Source organism: Phalacrocorax carbo, chromosome 7 (genome assembly GCF_963921805.1).
Source record: "Phalacrocorax carbo chromosome 7, bPhaCar2.1, whole genome shotgun sequence".
Classification (NCBI taxonomy): Eukaryota; Metazoa; Chordata; class Aves; order Suliformes; family Phalacrocoracidae; genus Phalacrocorax; species Phalacrocorax carbo.
The window spans coordinates 12,073,740-12,093,331 of NC_087519.1; the positions used below are offsets into that span (position 1 = coordinate 12,073,740).

The 19,592-nt window shown below is 44.7% G+C and overlaps 1 protein-coding gene across 4 annotated transcripts in view; it reads right to left on the reverse strand.

Moving 5' to 3' along the window:
* The window catches only part of SQOR (sulfide quinone oxidoreductase), a 28,034-nt gene that overhangs the window by 2,152 nt on the left and 6,290 nt on the right, over positions 1–19,592 (reverse strand). Inside the window, exons 1-7 of one of the 4 annotated variants that reach the window (XM_064456338.1) lie at positions 16,598–16,738; positions 5,413–5,664; positions 4,909–5,079; positions 4,356–4,409; positions 2,550–2,744; positions 1,435–1,644; positions 761–944 (exon numbers count right to left, since the gene is read on the reverse strand). In XM_064456338.1, the coding sequence (XP_064312408.1) occupies positions 761–944; positions 1,435–1,644; positions 2,550–2,744; positions 4,356–4,409; positions 4,909–5,079; positions 5,413–5,646 (1,048 nt within the window). In that variant the 5' untranslated portion in view covers positions 5,647–5,664; positions 16,598–16,738. Of the gene's footprint in view, positions 1–760; positions 945–1,434; positions 1,645–2,549; positions 2,745–4,355; positions 4,410–4,908; positions 5,080–5,412; positions 5,665–7,361; positions 7,854–7,899; positions 8,041–16,597; positions 16,739–19,592 lie in introns of those variants that run through there. The other 3 variants (XM_064456339.1, XM_064456336.1, XM_064456337.1) reach the window with 3 other exon arrangements.

A 19,592-nucleotide genomic window follows, 5' to 3' on the forward strand; every position in this document is an offset into this window, starting at 1 on the left:
TGTTTGGGAAGTTTACAGTCCTAGGTAAGAAAAATAAAAAGAATATTTGGACTAATGCTTTGGTCTCACTGTTTCCAACACACTAAAGCTTTCTGAAACTTGAGCTGTGTGGTTTTAACCTATGCCCACTCTCCTGTGCTACATTGTGCAGACTGAACAAGTATAAACAGCAAGATTCTGACACACTGAAGTTTTGTTTCATTCTTAGTGCTGTAAGGGAAGTATTCTAGATGCATTTGCTGGAATAGTTGACTGTACCATTCTTCACATTACACCAATACCATACTATATAGCCCTTCTTTTTTTCCACCTTCTTCCTTGCCTTTTTTTTGTTGTTGTTGTTGTGACACCATATGCCTAAAGTGTTTTTCCTGTTGGACCCTGTGGCTACAAATACAGAACGTGTGATTCTTCAATAGTGACTTATCAGTTAGCTGACACGTACGCGTGAGCTGCTAAGATAAAGCAAAAGGTTTTGTTACGGAATGATGACAGCATGCAAGACTGGTGCGCTCGTTTTATGCTATTCTGTGAACACAGAGAATAGAATTAGTTCATCTGTGAGGCATTTGGAGAAGAGAACTCTGGGTTAATAGCATCAATGTTGTCTGTAGCTAATTAGTTGGCCCAGGACACTTAGGTTTTTTTGAAAACTGGAAATAATTGAAATAAAGATCTCAGGATCAACAAACTAAACAAAAAACTTACCATCACTCCCGCACTTTTCATTACAGACACAGACACACACATGCAACTTTACCTACAGCTGCAGCAGTTTTTGATGTTGGAAGGTTGGTGCAGTCTCCAATACCAAATACATTAGGGTACTTTTTATGTTGTAGAGTTTCTTTATCTAGATCCACCCAGCCACTTGCATCTGAGACAGGGCTGTTGATGAGTACAGCAGGTGGCCCCATGGGGGGGGTGACGTGAAGCATTTCATACTAGACAGAAAGAAAAGGCACTCAATGGCTAGTTTATCAGAGCAAGCCATACCTGTGTTGATATAAGGCAATAAGAGCAGTGTGGGGAAGGGTTTTCTTGGTTAGTTGATTTTTTTTTTTTTAAATGCATATATAGAAAGAAAATTTATTCTCAAATTTGAAGTGCATCCTTTTATTAACATGAAACTTCTCAGGCAACTCCATTTGGCTGGCATAACAGCCATTTGCCTTCCTCCATATACATCTGAGACAACCCCAAGTTATACTAACAAGGCATGCAGGACTCCTGGCATAATTTACGAAACATTTTTTTCTTCTCTCCATCTTAGTTTCAAATTTTTTAATCTTCTCTTAAAGCTAGAGATGGTACTCTCAGGAGATAACGACAGTTTACAACAAAGCAGACATTATGCTGTTATAGTGTGGCAGTTATGTTACAGTACACAAGGAAAAGAAATAAGACCAAACTAGAGGTCTGAAAGCTCCTGACCTGATGAACTTCAGTCTCTCCAGGTTTCTCCAAGTTCTCAAACACAGCTTCCTGCTTGTCTGCTCGAACTTCTACAAGGTTGCGCTTATAGTTAACAGCAATATTCCTCTCCTTTACTATTTCAAGCAATGCATCAGCATACTTCTTAACGCCAAAAATGACACCAAGTGAAGTGTTGAACATTATGTTTGCTTTGGAACGTTTTCCTGTCTGCACAGAGAGATCAGATTAGCGTTTTCTATTAAGAAACTGTGACAAACTTGCAGAGACAAAAGAATTATGCAGCACTGCTGAAAAGCTGATGGAACTATTAATGCGGTTCAATTCCTAATGAAGTAATAACATCAGAACTCTCAAGATACAGCTATTTCATACCACATTAGAAGCTAGACAAGATAATATATTCTTTCTGAGTGTAATACTGAAGACACTCCCCCCCCAAATTGCTAGTGAGAAGAGGTGGCTGCAATTCACTGAGGAACTCCTGTATGCAGGTTAAGCACTTGTAGCAGCTTAGCATTATCTAGCTTTCCAAAACCTCCAGTTCTATGCATTATCCAGATACTTGCCCAGTAGATAGCTCATGAAACTTAAGGACATACGAAGCCTGACACTTCCACTTGAAGTTGTCTTTTGTTTCCAGGCTTGCTTTAATAGCCTGGCTAAGACTCCTCCTGATGCTGAGACAGTGTGCCACAAGGAGCAAGCATAGCCACTTTTCAGACTAGCAGAAAGACGTATGGCAACAGGTACTGAGTACTTAAAGTAACAAGAATTACTTAATCCCAGCCAGCATTATTTTAGTGCACCACCCGAAGTTTTAAATCAGGCTGAGAACAGTCATATCTGTAGCTCACCAGAAGCAGGGTAAGCAGTTCGTTCTTTCTGAATTCTGAAGTTTCTCCAGTATTAAATATATGCTACATATTTATGTATGGTTCAGTTAGCTTCATTTATTATACATTAATAATAGAAAAAGCAAATCAGTCACTTTAACAATCCTGAGTCATGTTCCTCTCGTGTGGTTTTTGTTTTAAAGATAATATGAACCCCTCAGAACAAACCTTCCTTCCAACGGTGGAAACAAGTACTGGCAGAAACAGTAACATACTTACTTTCCTCCAGTAGGCCTCGGATAAATACATGATCTTCTGAGGAGCCCCTGCACACTTCACTGGAGTGTTTGGAAAAGTGAAGATAGCATTTCCTTCCTTGAAATCTTGTAAAGCTTTCCATGTTTTCTCTACCGTATGAACTGAATAATTGGAACCTATTTTAGGGTATTGAAAACCCTCAGGCAAGCCTTTGATCTAAGAAAATGAAATTAAGGTTTAAAGTACAGATGGCAAAAATGTTGTCGTCATCAAGTATTAAATGCAGACTTGAGAAACAGCTATTTAAGAAACCTTGAGCAAAAAGAGAGCCCATATATACTTGCTAGTTGGTGTTTTTGAAAATAAGCCTAGCTTATAATATCAAACAGGTATTTCCATTAGATGATTTAGTAGATGTACCATTTACTGAAATTACTATGGTCTGCAACAGTTGTAGCATAAGTGTTCAGTGCAGGCCCAGACCCAAGTTTTTGTAAACTAGCACAAGAAATTCAGAGTAAGAATACACAAAGCCAGTGCCACATCATCCTAAGTAAAAAACATGTAAAACAAACAAAAAAGCATTATGAAAATTTAAAAGGTGAATGAAACTCTTCAAGTCAGCTGCAGATACCTGTATTTCCTAGGGTTATGTTCTAACTCAACCATCTCCAGTAATTATTTTCATACTACTCCTACTACGCCTGAGCACCTGCTTGTGAGAAAAGGAGTTGTCCCCATTTCAAAATAATGGATTGCAGAAATTCTGTGAGAAAACCGAGTCATGTTACAGGCACTGCAATGTGTTTGGGATGTTACAGTCTATACCAGGAAGTATGCTGTTGGTGAAGACAAATAAGAGAAGCCACACCTCTTTTTAAACTGGCCACTTTCATTTTAAAGCCATATAAATGTTACCATGAATTTTGTTCACTACAGAGTAACAGCGATTAACTGTGTTACATGGCTTCTACTGAACACTGAATTTAGTTGTCTCAACTTGTGCTGCAGGCATATGAAGACTGAGAGGGTCCCTGAACACAATGAAATTCCTCATTCCACTGACCTATTCACCAGAATTTATCTGGTGTGACTATAGTTAACTAGGACTAGCTCTTGCTTTATGTATGCATTGAACATCTCTTTGAATAGCTCCCAAATATATTATCAGGTACTACACATCGTAATCAGGTCCAGTTAAAACCACTGGAGTCAAACTGCTCAAAATCTCTTGCCTTTGTGTTTTACTCCTCCTACAAATCACTATGGTCATTCTTGCACCATAATATGGTATTAACATCTTCCTCTGAGTGCCACTGAATAAAGTCTACAGGAAATTTCATAGATAGGAAGGGCCCCAGGGCCTATTTAGACACAAGCCGGGTAACTCAGCTGCCTCCTTTTCAAGTGCGTACTTTAAGAAAGGTGAGGGCAGGTCACATTAATTCTGCAGGACAGATTCTACTGTCTGCTGTGTGTTCCTCACTTCTGTTTACATTAAAGATGCTTCACACTACAGCCAGCATACCTTATTATTACAGACTGCCTTTGAGTTCTAGATTTACCTTGCTGCCCCATCTGCTGATATTGCCATAGAGATGCAACAAAGCTGTCCTAAGAGACCTTCCCAAGGGTAATTGGGGCTATTACAGAGAGATCTGTGGAAGGAGTGAAGTCGTCAGGCTGTCTTCTGGCTCTTCAATTCATATTAGCATTCAACATCTTACAGTAAACAAAGGGTACTGAAAAGCCATTTACTTAAGTAAATCATTAGGGTACATGATGCCATTAAAACTAGTAAAAACATGATTACTATAATCCAAATACCTTTTCGTAATGCAGATTAATCCCAAGGGCAATTATCAGATACTTGTAAGATATCTGTTATGTAAGGGGATAAAAAAAAAAAGTTAGACAAAACCCAAAACATTACCTCAAAGCAAATTTGAGTTATCTGACAGCAGCAGAGTCATAAGGGAAGGAGATATAGGGAGCATTAGTAAAGCAAATGTTAAGCTTTAAGAATATTTTATAGTTAAAGTGCTAACTGCATTATGAGTTATAGACACAGCCTTTGCTATTCATAACTCCAAGTGTTTGGCACAAAATATATTTTATCTTTTGTGTTCAGTTCACTAAAAATAGGGAAAAGACTTATGATGATGACGTTTTAAGCTGATATTATTCTAACATAGTTATCTATAACAGTTTTTATTAGAAACAGATTTTAGGATCAAGTACTTCTCATAAGACTAAGTGGAGTTTCCTGGCGTCCTAGATGCTGGAGAAAGGTCTTGTTCAATAGGCTCAATAGGGCAGACAACTCATGACATTGAATAAGAGACTAGGAATACCTTTTTTTTTTCTTTTACATTATTACCTTGATATCATTCTCCAGCCAGACGCAGTTCTTATCTGGATCCAGTGCTGTAACCTGAGATTTGATCCACTCAACACCTTTAGGCATTACACTTCCTGTTGGTCGTGCAGAAGCTGCCAGCCGCTTTGCACCACCACCAACCAGGGTCCACAGTGGCTGATAGTAATGAGTCTGAAAGAAATGTTCAAATGGACATTTCAGAACTGTTTAAAGGGACTTTAATATGAAGGCCTAACAGCCAAAGTAGGAAGCAATGTGCTCTTAACATCGTATTATTCTTCACAAAAGAATCTGTATAAATAACCACGAGTTTTGCTGGAGAGATGCATGTATCTCTATCATGGAGCAACAGATTTCATGTGAAGCCTTCTAAAAGATGGTTAGTTGGCTACCTCTCCACAGTTAAAAACATGTGAGGATGAAGGAGGATGAGAATCAGACCAGTCTGGTCGTGTATGTAAAACACTTACTCTTTTTGATGATTTACACCCAAGGAAGACTTACCTGACTTGGCTCAACAACAGCCACATTTTCTGCCCCCACTTTCCTCTTCATCCGAGCACTCATGGTGATTCCACCAGCGCCTCCACCCAACACAAGTACTTCAAAATAATCCTTGGCAGCACACCTGGCCGCTGTGTGTAAGCCAAAGGAGCTCATCATCTGCATTCCTGGTTTCAGCAGCCATACACCAGGACGGAGACAGGAACAGGAGGACAATACTCCAATTGCTGACATCTTTCAGTTAGTGGGAAGCTACAAGATAAGGAAAGGCACCAATAACAATTACAGAAGGTAGAATTTGTATTTAATTGCATGCCTGCATGAGTCTCCAAGGCAAGAATTAAAATACAAAACCTTTGTTGCTGCTAAACCACCAATTTGCAAATATACTGTAATCAATTTGGGGAAGGAAAAAAGAAAAAGACCACAAAGGGCCAATAATGGCCTCTGCCAGGAAACTGGAATTTCATACAAGCAAATGAATTCTAACAAAGCATAAGAACATTTTATGGTTATCACAGCAGGGAAGTGTATGCGATCCTACAGCACAGGCAATGCATGTGCTGAAACTCCAGCTGTAATATCACCGTCCTGAAGAGATGAGTGCTGCAAAAAGGAACAAGAATTTCCGAGGTGTTATAGATCACCAAAATACTGAACAAGGTAGGTGTGTGACCATACGAGTGCCATTCCACTAACTAATATGTCAGCCAAACACATCGTTACATTTGTATTTTAATGTTAGCATGTACCAACATTTGCACACATCAGATGTATCCCTTCTCTCTGCCTCCCAGGGGTGCAAGCCATTAGGGTAAGCACACCAAGTTCTGGTGCTTTGAGCAAGGGCGTGTATATTAGCCTGTTCTTTCAGGAGTAGTAGTGAGCCCTAAGCTTGACAGGGAAACAAAGGTCAGTGAAATAGGAGTTTACATCTTCCTAGACCTGGGATCTCTGAGAATATCCAAAATACTTAGTTCTCTATCCATGGTCACCTCTTAGCTTTTACATCACCAAAGTAGCTGGGAACAAAGGTCAGAAGCTCATACTTATCCTTCCTACAGCTGCACCCTGTCACTTGCCAAGTGAGAGCCAGAAACCTGAAGCATGATGTATTTTGACAATTGTAGCACCAGATATGCAATTGTGTTATCTAAAAGACAGCAAAGGTTAACCCACATATTCCCCTCTCTCTGCAAGACTGAACAAGAGCTTTTCCTGTTCTAAATCCATTGTTTGCACATGCTGACTATCAGTTTTTAGCTTTTCAGTGATAAAACAGGTATAAACTCATTTCAATTCAGTTCCTTATTGCCACATTGCAAATAAAGAATGAGTAACCATTATAACCTGGGAAGCAACTTAAGACAAGACTTTCCCAAGTTCTATACCTGCTCCCCTTTGTTTAATTCCTTGAGTCATCAGGCAAGAATCCCAGCTTTTTCACTTAAAAAGGGTAGAACTCATTTATGGTACTTACAGACAGGCATTTGAAAATTAAACTAGAAACCCCAAATATTTTAAACTTCTCCAAGGTCAGCTTCAAAAGTTCTCTGCTATGCTAGATGTAGTTGAGCAATTAATTCTGCACCTCCATGTGCTATGTTAACAACCCTCATCTCCATGTACCCCAAATTCTTGAGGAAGTCTCATTATTAACCCCTACAGTGCAATTTATCTGGGACAGAGGGAAAATCTCAGAGGTCTCCACTGTAAAAAGAATTTGAATAATTTTGCTTTACAGGAAATTTCCTAGATGCAGACATATTCTTCCCATCCCCCTCCCCATTCAAAATAAAAATAAAAAAAACCCCAAACAACCCAGAATAAGCTAGTTTCACTTTAGAAAGCTGTTTATCAGGTAGCTAGTGCAGGCAGTTATTTAAAGATGTGGACAGACTGCTCAAGCAAGGGAAAGAAGTTGTTCTAGCCCTAGAAATGAAAGTTACCTCATGGAGATGTGTGCTGCTTTCTCCAAGTCAGAGAGATGAACAGTGAAGAATGAGTTTTGCAACTTCCGTTTACGAGACAGTTTGAAGAGACACATCCTGTTTCTGGAAGCTCACAAATGCAGCATTTTGCTTTGGGTTTTATTAAACAAATGGAGGGGGCACAGTGGCCTGCTGGCGGACAACACACAGCATGTCCAGACCAAGACAACAAGACTTAATTTTTGTAATGCTAACTAAGGAATAACTATCCTCTCTGACCACAGAAATTTTGAAATAAGCATGTGTCGTGGTTCAGCTCTAGTTGGCAACTAAACACCACGCAGCCGCTCACTCACTCCCCCCACCCCTGTGGGATGGGGGAGAGAATCAGAAGAGCAAAAGCAAAAAAAAACCCCAACTTGTGGGTTGAGATAAGAACAGTTTAATAATTAAAATAATAATGATAATAATAATGATTATGATAATAACAATAATATAATAAAAGGAAAAGGGAAAAGGGAAAAAAAAACAAAACACAAACGATACAACCACTCACCACCTGCCAACCGATGCTGCCTGTCCCCGAGCCGCGATTGCTGCCTGCCTCCCCCAGCCAGCTCCTCCCTGTTAATATACTGGGCATGACGTTACATGGTATGGAATATCCCTTTGGCCAGTTTGAATCTGCTCTCTTAGCTGTGCCCCCTCCTCTCATGGCTTCTTGTGCACCTGGCAGAGCATGGGAAGCTGGAAAAGTCCTTGACTAGTACAAGCACTACCCAGCAACAACTAGAACATCCCTGTGTTATCAACATTATTTGCATACTAAGTCCAAAACACAGCACTATGCAGTGAAGATAATTAACTATCCCAGCTAAAACCATGACAGTATCCACCCCTTATTCCTTATCATTTACATCATGCTCAGGTCCCATACATACAGCAACCATAGCAGTGATGATATACATTATATAGCAATTAACAGCATACCATTCAGTTCATTGGCTGTTTTCACCCAACATCAAATCCCCTTGAGGCGCACACTGGACTCCTCCATCCTCCTGCATCACCCCCCAAGGGCACCCAGGTCCTCAAGCAAATGCAATCCAATGAATGGGTTTGCCTTTGCCTGCAGCAGGAATAACCCAGACTGTTTTCCCCATCATATTTTTTACATGCCCTACAGGGACTCTATCCCCTCCCACAGTAAGTGAAAGTTCTGACAGGGCAGGGCCAGCTCGACTGGCAGATCCCCTCGTGTTGACTAAGCACGTGGCTTTTGCTAAATGTGTATCCCAGTGCTTGAATGTTCCACTCCCCATTGCTCTCAGTGTAGTTTTTAACAGTCCGTTGTATTTTTTGATTTTCCCATTGGCTGGTGCATGACAGGGGATGTGATACACCCACTCAGTGCTTTGTTCTTTGGCCCAGGTGTCGATGAGGTTGTTCCAGAAATGAGTCTTGTTGTCTGACTCAATTCTCTCTGGGGTGCCATGTTGCCACAGGACTTGTTTTTCCAGGCCCAGGATAGTGTTCCAGGCAGTGGCGTGGGGGACAGAATACGTTTCCAGCCAGCCGGTGGTTGCTTCCACCATTGTAAGCACATGGCGCTTGCCTTGGCGGGTCTGTGGGAGTGTGATATAGTCAATTTGCCAGGCGTCCCCATATTTATATTTCAGCCATTGTCCCCCATACCACAGAGGCTTTACCCGCCTCGCTTGCTTTATTGCAGTGCATGTTTCACATTCATGGATGACCTGCACAATAGTGTCCATGGTCAAGTCCACCCCTCGATCACGAGCCCACCTGTATGTTGCATCTCTCCCTTGATGGCCTGAGGTGTCATGGGCCCACCGAGCTAGAAATAGTTCACCCTTATGTTGCCAGTCCAGATCCACCTCAGCCACTTCAGTCTTAGCAACCTGATCCACCCGCTGGTTGTTTCGATATTCTTCAGTGGCCCGACTCGTCGGTACATCAGCATCCACATGACGTACCTTTACAACCAGTTTCTCTACCCGGGCAGCAACATCTTGCCACAATGTGGCATCCCAGATGGGTTTGCCTCTGCGCTGCCAGCTGCTCTGCTTCCACTGCTGTAACCACCCCCACAGGGCATTTGCCACCATCCAGGAGTCAGTATAGAGATAGAGCACTGGCCACTTTTCCCGTTCAGCGATGTCTAAGGCCAGCTGGATGGCCTTTACCTCTGCAAACTGGCTCGATTCACCTTCTCCTTCAGCAGTTTCTGTGGCTTGTCATATAGGATTCCATACAGCAGCCTTCCATCTCCGGTGCTTTCCCACAAGGCGACAGGACCCATCAGTGAACAGGGCGTATTGCTTCTCATTTTCTGGCAGTTTGTTATACAGAGGGGCTTCTTCAGCATGTGTCACCTCCTCCTCTGGTGATGATCACTTCCAAGATTCCTGTGTGACTGGGGTTTCCTACTTGAGCCTGTTGGGTGATCAGTGCCCATTTACTCCACGTAGCATCAGCTACATGATGTGTAGAGGGGACCTTCCCTTTGTACATCCAGCCCAGCACTGGCAGTCGGGGTGCCAGGAAGAGCTGTGCTTCAGTACCAACCACTTCTGAAGCAGATCAAACCCCTTCATATGCTGCCAACATCTCTTTTTTCAGTTGGAGTATAGCGGGCTTCGGACCCTCTGTATCCCCGACTCCAAAACCCTAGGGGTCGACCCCGGGTCTCCCCTGGTGCTTTCTGCCAGAGGCTCCAGGTAGGGCCATTCTCCCCGGCTGCAGTGTAGAGCACACTTTTTACATCTTGTCCTGCCCGGACTGGCCCAAGAGCTACTGCATGAACTATTTCTCATTTAATCTGTTCAAATGCTTGTCGTTGCTCAGGGCCCCATTTGAAATCATTCTTTTTCCGGGTCACTTGATAGAGAGGGCTTACGATCAGACTGTAATTTGGAATATGCATTCTCCAAAAACCCACAATGCCCAAAAAAGCTTCTGTTCCCTTTTTGCTAGTTGGTGGAGACATGGCTGCTATTTTGTTGATCACATCCGTTGGGATCTGATGAAGTCCATCTTGCCATTTTATTCCTAAAAATTTGATCTCCTGTGCAGGTCCCTTGACCTTTGTTTTATGGCAAAACCAGCCTTCAGACGGATTTGGACTATTTTCTTCCCTTTCTCAAAAACTACTTCTGCTGTGTTGCCCCACACGATGATGTCATCAATGTATTGTAGGTGTTCGGGACCTCCACCCTGTTCCAATGCATTATGCATCAGTCCATGGCAAATGGCAGGGCTGTGTTTCCACCCCTGGGGCAGCTGATTCCAGGTGTACTGGACGCCCCTCCAAGTGAAAGCAAACTGTGGCCTGCACTCTGCTGCCAGAGGGATGGAGAAAAATGCATTGGCAATATCGATTGTGGCATACCACTTGGCTGCCTTGGACTCCAGTTCGTACTGAAGTTCTGACATGTCCAGCACAGCAGCACTCAGTGGCAGCGTGACTTCGTTCAGGCCACGATAGTCTACTATTAGTCTCTACTCTCCATTAGACTTCTGCACTGTCCATATGGGATTGTTAAAGGGTGAGCGGGTCTTATTGATCACTCCTTGGCTCTCCGGTTGGTGAATGAGCTCATGGATGGGGATCAGAGAGTCTCAGTTGGTACAATATTGCTGCCGGTGCACTGTTGTGGTGGCAATCGGCACCTGTTCTTTGACCTTCAGCAACCCCACAACAGAAGGGTCCTTCAAGAGGCCAGGCAAGGTAGACAGCTGTTTAATTCTCTCCATCTCCAAGGCAGCTACACCAAAAGCCCACTTGTACCCTTTTGGGTCCTTGAAATACCCTCTCCTGAGGTAGTCTATGCCAAGGATGCACGGAGCCTCTGGGCCAGTCACGAGGGGGTGCTTCTGCCACTCATTCCCGGTTAGGCTCACTGCGGCCTCCAATACAGTTAGCTCTTGGGATCCCCCTGTCACTCCAGCAATGCTAATGGGTTCTGCCCCTATATAGTTCAATGGCATTAGGGTGCACTGTGCGCCGGTGTCCACTAAAGCTTTATACTCCTGTGGGTCGGATGTGCCAGGCCATCAGATCCACACAGTCCAGTAAGCCCAGTTATCCCCTTCCTTCACCTGGCTGGAGGCAGGGCCCCTCTATTCCTGATCATAGTATTCGGCACTAACTTCTTGTAAATACGAATCACAGGTGTCTCTATTAAGGTCAGAAACCAAATCAGAGCTTCTACTCCTCTGTCTCAGGAATTGCTTACTGGAAACTGGAGCAGCAGCTTTCCTGGAAGAACCCCTGAGTGATTGTTTTTCTTTGCAGCTCACGTACCCATGCCTCTAGGGTTGAGGTAGGTTTTCCATCCCACTTCCTCATGTCCTCTCTGTGGTCATGCAGGTAAAACCATAGGGTGCCCCACAGTGTGTATAGTCTTTCTTGAGCAAAGGGACGCTTACTCCTAATGGCTGAGATACTGGTCCATACTGGTGGGGAGTAGAACATATCCTCTTCGAGCTACTGAACCTTCTGGGACAGCTTCTGCACAGCCAAGACTAGGGAGGAAGAGAGATTTGCTTTTTAATCCTGGAGTTTATCGATCACCTCCGCCACCGTTGGTGCCTCGTCATCTTTCCAGGACATTACTGCCAACGAGTTCCCATGTGTCGATGGTGCACTTGTACAAACTTCTGCCACCACATGGGTCATGTGCACTGGGCTTCATCTGGATCTTTGCATGACTGTTGATCTCCTAGGTCACTATAAATCACCTCAAGCACAGCTAGTTCCGTCAGGCACAGGCTACCTTTCTCCATGGTCATCCATTTTCCTAGGCGAAATACAATATCTTCCTTGAAGGGATACCTTTCTCTCACACTGGACAGGAGTTGCCTCCAGAGGCTGAGGGCTTGTGTCCCTTTTCCAATCGCTTTGTCAATGCCCCCTTCCCTAGAAAGGGATCCCAGTTGTTTGGCTTCTTTCCCCTCTAATTCCAGGCTGCTGGCCCTGTTATCCTAGCATTGGAGCAGCCAGGTGACAATGTGCTCACCTGAATGACGGCCAAAATCTTTTTGCATATCTCGCAGCTCACTCAAGGACAGGGATTGGGTAGTTTCTGTTTCTTGTACGAGTTCTTTCTCTTCCTCCTCCTCTCCTCGTGATGGCCCTGCTCTTCCATAATTTCTTTCTAAACGAGTTGACTTTCTCTTCCAAGATTTCTTCTTGTGTGTAAGGGCAAGTGATACTGGCAAGGGTTGATCCTCTGATTCAGCTGCAACGCTTGCCACTGGGGTTGGAGTAGCCGCAGCATCTATCGAGGGGGTTTGAGTGGCCGCAGCGCTTCTTGCTTTGTCTTTTTAGATCCAGAGGCCTTCTCTTCCCCTTGGGGGTACTGAATAACGTTAAACAGGGCTCGATAGGCATGGGCCATGCCCCAGCACATTGCAGTGATTTGTCTCTCTGGAGTTGCCAGGGTGACAACATACTTCCTCCAGATATTCTACTAATTTTTCAGGATTCTGCACTTGTTCAGGAGTTAAGTCCCAAGACACTGGGGATGCCCATGGTCTTAGGCATTTGCCCATACTATCCCACATACCCTGCCATGCATAGCTATTGAGCCTTGGGGTAGATCTCTGGATGATATTCTTAAATTGCTTATTAACCTTAGACAGAGCTGAAACAGTCTGCCAAAGCAATATCAATAGATTTATCTTAACTACCCAAGGATGTTCAAGATACTGAAAAGTTGTTGTAATGAAAGAGGAGGCATGATAGAAGATGGTAGGTAAGGTGCCATTCTGTATTTCCTCCATAAAAAAACTCTCAGAGGAGGAGGTATAATTGCTAATTGTATCCATGAGGTGGTACCCGACGTACAGTCACAGCTTCAATATAAACTTCAAATACCAAATAAAACTCAAGGCCAATGTTTTAAAAACAGCTCTCCCAGGCAAAACATCTCTAATCACTGCAGAGCACAGCAGACCACAAAAACCAACACCAATCTTTAACAGACAGCAAATACAAGAGCGTGTTGCAGATTGGATAAACTACTATTGAGAACAGAGTCTATGCTGTGACCAGCAACTATTATCTCAAACCCTTCATACCCCATGTTGGGTGCCAAAAAGGACTGTCGTGGATCAGCTCTAGTTGGCAACTAAACACCACGCAGCCGCTCACTCACTCCCCCCACCCCTGTGGGATGGGGGAGAGAATCAGAAGAGCAAAAGCAAAAAAATCCCCAACTTGTGGGTTGAGATAAGAACAGTTTAATAATTAAAATAATAATGATAATAATAATGATTATGATAATAGCAATAATATAATAAAAGGAAAAGGGAAAAGGGAAAAAAACCAAAACACAAACGATACAACCACTCACCACCTGCCAACCGATGCTGCCTGTCCCCGAGCCGCGATTGCTGCCTGCCTCCCCCAGCCAGCTCCTCCCTGTTAATATACTGGGCATGACGTTACATGGTATGGAATATCCCTTTGGCCAGTTTGAATCTGCTCTCTTAGCTGTGCCCCCTCCTCTCATGGCTTCTTGTGCACCCGGCAGAGCATGGGAAGCTGGAAAAGTCCTTGACTAGTATAAACACTACCCAGCAACAACTAGAACATCCCTGTGTTATCAACATTATTTGCATACTAAGTCCAAAACACAGCACTATGCAGTGAAGATAATTAACTCTATCCCAGCTAAAACCATGACAGCATGCTTATAAGCACACACAAGATGTACCTTAACTAACAGCAGTCTAACTGATGAGAATGGAGTTATTACATTGCTGTTAAGCTGTTGCAGGGTATACAGAAAAAGCCCTCAACTATCTGAAGTGTCATCTGTAGACAGCTGTTTTAAAAAGAACAGCCAAATCCTTTATATTAAACTTCCAAGTTAGACAGCAGCTGTACAACTGAGTCAGTCAACAACTCTCTACTTTGGACACTGGAGATAAAGGAACAGGGGGATTACGGAACAAAACTGAAGGTAAAGGGGAAAATTCATAGCCTACTGAACCGAGCTGAAATGTTAAGCTTTTACAAGACCACTTAAACACAAAGCACACTTACCCACCATCCTTTAAACTATGCACAACAATATATGACAGTTGATATTAGCCTTATATAACATGAAATCTCATTCCTAATGGAGATCTGTACACAAGTCTTAGAGCACTGCCTAAAAAGGTAAGGCCTACAATACACCACTCCACCTTAGTGAGGGCTCTGCTTAGCCTGAGACAGTTCTGCTGTTTAAAACTAGTTCTGTCAGCAGGAGAGGCAATTCTGTTCTACGAACACTTCCGAGACATGATGGTTTGTTACAGCATCGGCAGCTTGTGTAACGCCACTGCAGCGCAACTCACCAAGCACCACCTAAAAATCAGGGCAATGTGACTCACAATAAGTCCACAAAAAATGTCATTTCTACCAGAAGAGCTAGTATTTCCAAGCTTTTTTTTTTTTTCTCCTTTTTCAAGAACAGACTACTTTTTTTTGAACCAGATTTAGCCTGAAGATAATCAGTGACTGTAACACGTCCATTCATAAATCTTTTCCCTCTTCCTGTAAGGCTATCTGTTTGCATGCTTTTAGAATAAGTCTGTTTAATACTCAAGAAAAGGCACTTTAAAAAAATCACTGTTAAGACTGACCAGAAAAACTCTGTTTTATTTAGTGTTTGAATGCCATTAAGCAGCTAAGGTAGTACAAGCGTAAAAATGGGACTTTTCAGTTTAAAAAAAAAAAAGGAAATAGAAAACACCGTTTTCCAGAGTTAGTTATATTCCTTTAAGAAATAGATAAAACAAACCATAAGGAACTATCTTCATTAAGCTATTCTTGAAAAAAAAAAAAAACAAAACAATGTCACTGTTACCAGCATCATGGAAGAAATGAACTGGTTACCAATGTTTTTAAACTTTTCTTTAAAGAACCACCTTGTTGAAAATAGGCTTACTAGGTAATACATTACAATTTAATGTTTTCGTGTATTTTAACCAATTCCAATCTCTATCCGAGAAAAAAGCAGATTCAAGAGAACAGGATAAATGTTCCTCAGCCAGTTCCGGGCAGAACCCGCATGAGAGCGGCTAAGATCCACCTAACTGCATTCATTATGCCTTTTGCTATAACCAACCATCCAGCCTACAAACAAGCTCAAAGCGTAAAAGTTATCTTTGGCTACAGTTCTCCAAACATTAATGGCCACAAGTAAATAAAGTCAACCTCTATGCAATAAAGACACGGACAAGTCAGAAACACAGTGCTGGCAGATCACAAGATAAGTGGTTAATTACAGGCACCAAAATTCCACCTCTTCTTGCACGATGCTTCATGCAGAGACACTCAAGGACAGCTACAGCTTCTTCCTCTCTGGAGTACCTGTTGTACGCTTGGCTCCCAAGATCGACTACTTCACTGAGCCACTTTAGGAACCATCTATTGCGGGCAGTTACAAGAAATGAAGGTAGAAAAGTCTTACTAGCAAGAGTAAAGATCACCGCAACTATCCTCTAAACAGTTGGCCACAGATGAACAGTTTCAGCAGCCTACCCGTGCACACTCAGCAGCCCCAGGTGCCGGCGCGGCGGGCAGCAGTTTCTACCCCGCTGCAGCCCCCGCATGCCCTCACGACTCAAGCCCTCGGCAGGGACGCTGCGACAGCAGCCTCCGCGGCGGCCGCCCAGCGGGTCACCGGGCCTCCAGCCGCCCAGGCCGGACACGCCGAGGCACCGGGGCCGCAAACGCAGCCCGGCAGGTGCTTCTCCGCGTACACCCAGCCACACGCCGGAGGAGCGGCCCCGCGGCAGCGCCGCGGCTCTGAGCGGCGATGCCGTGTGCCCCGGCTGCACCCCGCGCCCGTCCCGAGACGCCCAGTCCCGCAGGGAGCCGCAAAGCAGCGCTCCCTCCCCGGCCGCGCTCAGCGAGTCCGCCGCTGCCGGTGCAGAGCCCGAGGTCCGCAGGCTGCCCCGCCGGGCCGGGCCGAGCCGAGCCGGGCCCTCCCGCCCCGGGGCCGGGGCCGCCTCCCTCTGCGGACCGCTCGCCTCGGGCCCCCTCGGCCCCGCTCCCCCACCCCGGGGCAGAGCAGGGCGGACCCCTCGGCCCCGCTCCCCCACCCCCGGGGCAGAGCAGGGCGGACCCCTCGGCCCCGCTCCCCCACCCCCCCCCGGGGCAGGGCGGCGAACCGGGAGGCCCCCTCCGGCCAGGGCGGGCGGGCCCCGAGCCGCGGCGCCCCGCACTTGCCTACCTGTTGCGCCGAGCAGGAGAAGGGCGGGGGACGGGCGGCGCCACCGCCTCGTGCGCGATAAGCGCCGGGTCCGGTCAGCTGGAGCGGCGGGGCGGGGCCCCGCGAGGTGCTGCGGCGGCCGGGCAGCCCCTCCTGCGGCCGGGCAGCCTCCTCCCTCGGCTGGAGGGCCAAAAGCCATCGCCGAGGCTGCCGGCGCTCCAGGGAACGCCGGGCAGGCTTCAGCACTACAGCAGCTGTGCCCGCGGGTTCGCGTTCAGCTTTTTTGCCCTACATGTCCTTCCGTCTTCGCATCAATTGGTCTTCCAGCTCGCTATCTCAAAAATCCGACTTAAGCCTGGAATCCCACCACGTTAAAAACAAACAAACCCAACCAAAAAACTCCCCACAACACCACATGAAATATTAAGAAACAAAAATAATTGGAGGCCTAACCTGAAATCAGGGTGCAACTCACCTGGATGCATGGAGAAGAGGATCCTTTTGGCTGAAGCACAAGCAGGGAGCAGGGCTGCCAGCCTCGTTTCCATTCAGCGAGCTGCAGCCCACTGCCGAGCCAAGCCTTAAAATGTTTTCCCCTAAAACTTTATAGGGCTTTTGATTTGTGGTGTGGTGACAGTGTGAAGTAATAACAGCTGTTAATCCACTAAATCATGTTTGAACAGCCAAAAAAAGACACACAAAGATAGTGCTGAGAGTAACATACAAAGGCAAAATTACTTAACGCCAGCTCACATGCATCAAGCAACGCATAGATTCAAACCATGTGTCAGGCCATTTTCTTCTCAGGGTCAACCTCCCCCTCTTGGCACAAAGTTTCTGCACAGGTACAACTGCTCAGCTGATACACAGCCAGCTGAAGAAGGCTGTAAAGAATGAGGGAAAGGCCTTGAGGAGGTAGATGGGAAGATAGCACAAGGCTGTTCCGCTGTCTGCATGCAACTGAGAAGCAGAAGGGAACAAGACATTCCGCAGAGTGACAATTTGAGAAGCAGTATGGGTGTCAGTCCCCTGGCGCATCCAGACATGCACACTGCAATCATACCCCGCGCTTCCAAACAAGAACAGTTTTTCTGTCCAGCTCCACAGCTGCCACGTGTTCAGCAAAAGTGTGTTGCCACTCCTCGCAGCCAGCCAGTGGCAAACTGGCTGATTCTGTGATGCTACTCTTGGTTTGCTTGTGCCACTTGTCTTACGCTTTGTGTTACTTTGAGCTTCTATGTGTAGAAAAGAAGCTTCAGTGGCTTTTCTGAACTTAGGACTGAAGGCCAATGATGAAAAGTCAAGCCTGACAATTTACCTCTGTTCTCACAGGTACTCCCTGCCAGGTGCAGAGGTTGTTGGAGATGAGGCTGCAGCACTTACCACCTGAATTAGAATGACTCATTTTGCCTGCTTGTAAAAACCCACACTATCATCCCCAGTCAGCAGCTGTTCTCACAAAAGTACACAAAGTCCAAGAAGCAGGCTTACCCAAAAGATATCATTAATTTTGACAGGATACTAGTTACCCTTTCAAAGGTACTTCTCAGTATTTAGTAGTTCCATACAGGTATGTGAGGTTTCTGTAATGCTTTCCATAGCTACACAGAACCAGCTACACCAGACTAAAATGTGTAAACAGAATAAAAGAGAGCCCAAAGTTAAAAGGTCTCTGAAACAATCTTTTCCCCTGTTGCTTGCGTAAGACCTGGCACATATAATACTAATTCCACAGATCTGCACTACATTATTCTACATGAAAGCACTGTTACATAAACAAACCCTCCCTCCCAATCTTAGTCTATTGCCTTCCCTTTTCTCACTTCCAAGTGCATCTGAAAACAAACCCCTAATACATGTGCAAGTTTTGAAACAACCTTTAACTCCAGTCCTAAATCTGGACACCTCCAAGCCCTGATCTAAACCCAGCTACACATTCAGCTGGCACCAGTCTAGAAGTCCCTCTTAGATCCACGTAGCGTAGGTCACTCACTTCACACTCATCTAAACCAAAACCACAACCGCTACAGTAACTGTGACCTAGTGACCACTGATACTTTGATGTCTGAATTTTATCAGGTTACCTATAAGCACCAACCCTAAATCTTAATCTAGTGCTCTTTTTCTATAGATGGAAAAATTTACATTTGAATTAACCCACACACACTTACTAGATCCAAAATTAATAATAAATAAATGACCTCTGGTGACAGTGCATTCCCACATAGAGGCAAAGGGTCATTTTTCAAAGCTGCTGAACACCTACCCTTTCATGGATTTTACTGGAGAGAAAATGTACAGAGGGAAGACACAATCAGTATCTTTAAAAATATGTCACAGAGATTAGACATTTTTGTTAATACATCAACACAAGTGACTTCTCTAAAGAGAAAAAAAAAAGATGGTTTACAATCACAACTTTTAAAACACCGAAACTCTCAATTTTTCTAATTTCCAAGAGCTTCTGGACTTCCTGTTCCCAGCTGCCCTGGTATAGTCAGAGTACAGCCTTTTTTCACTTCTTTTTTTTTTTTGTTCTAAGAGGTTGATCCTCATCTCTGTCCATGAGAAAAGAAAGTTGTTTGGGTTTTTTTTAAACATATTTTTAGGATTGTCTTTAAATATTAAAATATCATGTTTATGCCCCCCTGCATGTTTTCCCACAGACTTCTTACAGAGACATTCTGTAATTTTAATAAAGAAATTACTTAATACCTTAACTTAGAACATATGAACCAAACATGAAGAAACTGCTCACCCATAGCACAGAGCCCTCCTGCAGCTGCAGGGAGTGCTACCTAACCCTCCCGCAACAGCAAAGTCCAGGCAGAATGAGAGGGTGGCAGCTGCTGTGGGAGGGCTGGGTGCACACCGCATAGCTGCACCCTGCCTCAGGGCCTCTGGCACCCTGGGGCGGCTGTGGGAGCGGTGGGCAATGCTCCCTGCCCACCAGGCAAGCGGCCTTTCCTCGGAAACCCTGTTGATTATGCTGACCGCTCCACGGGACAGCATCCAT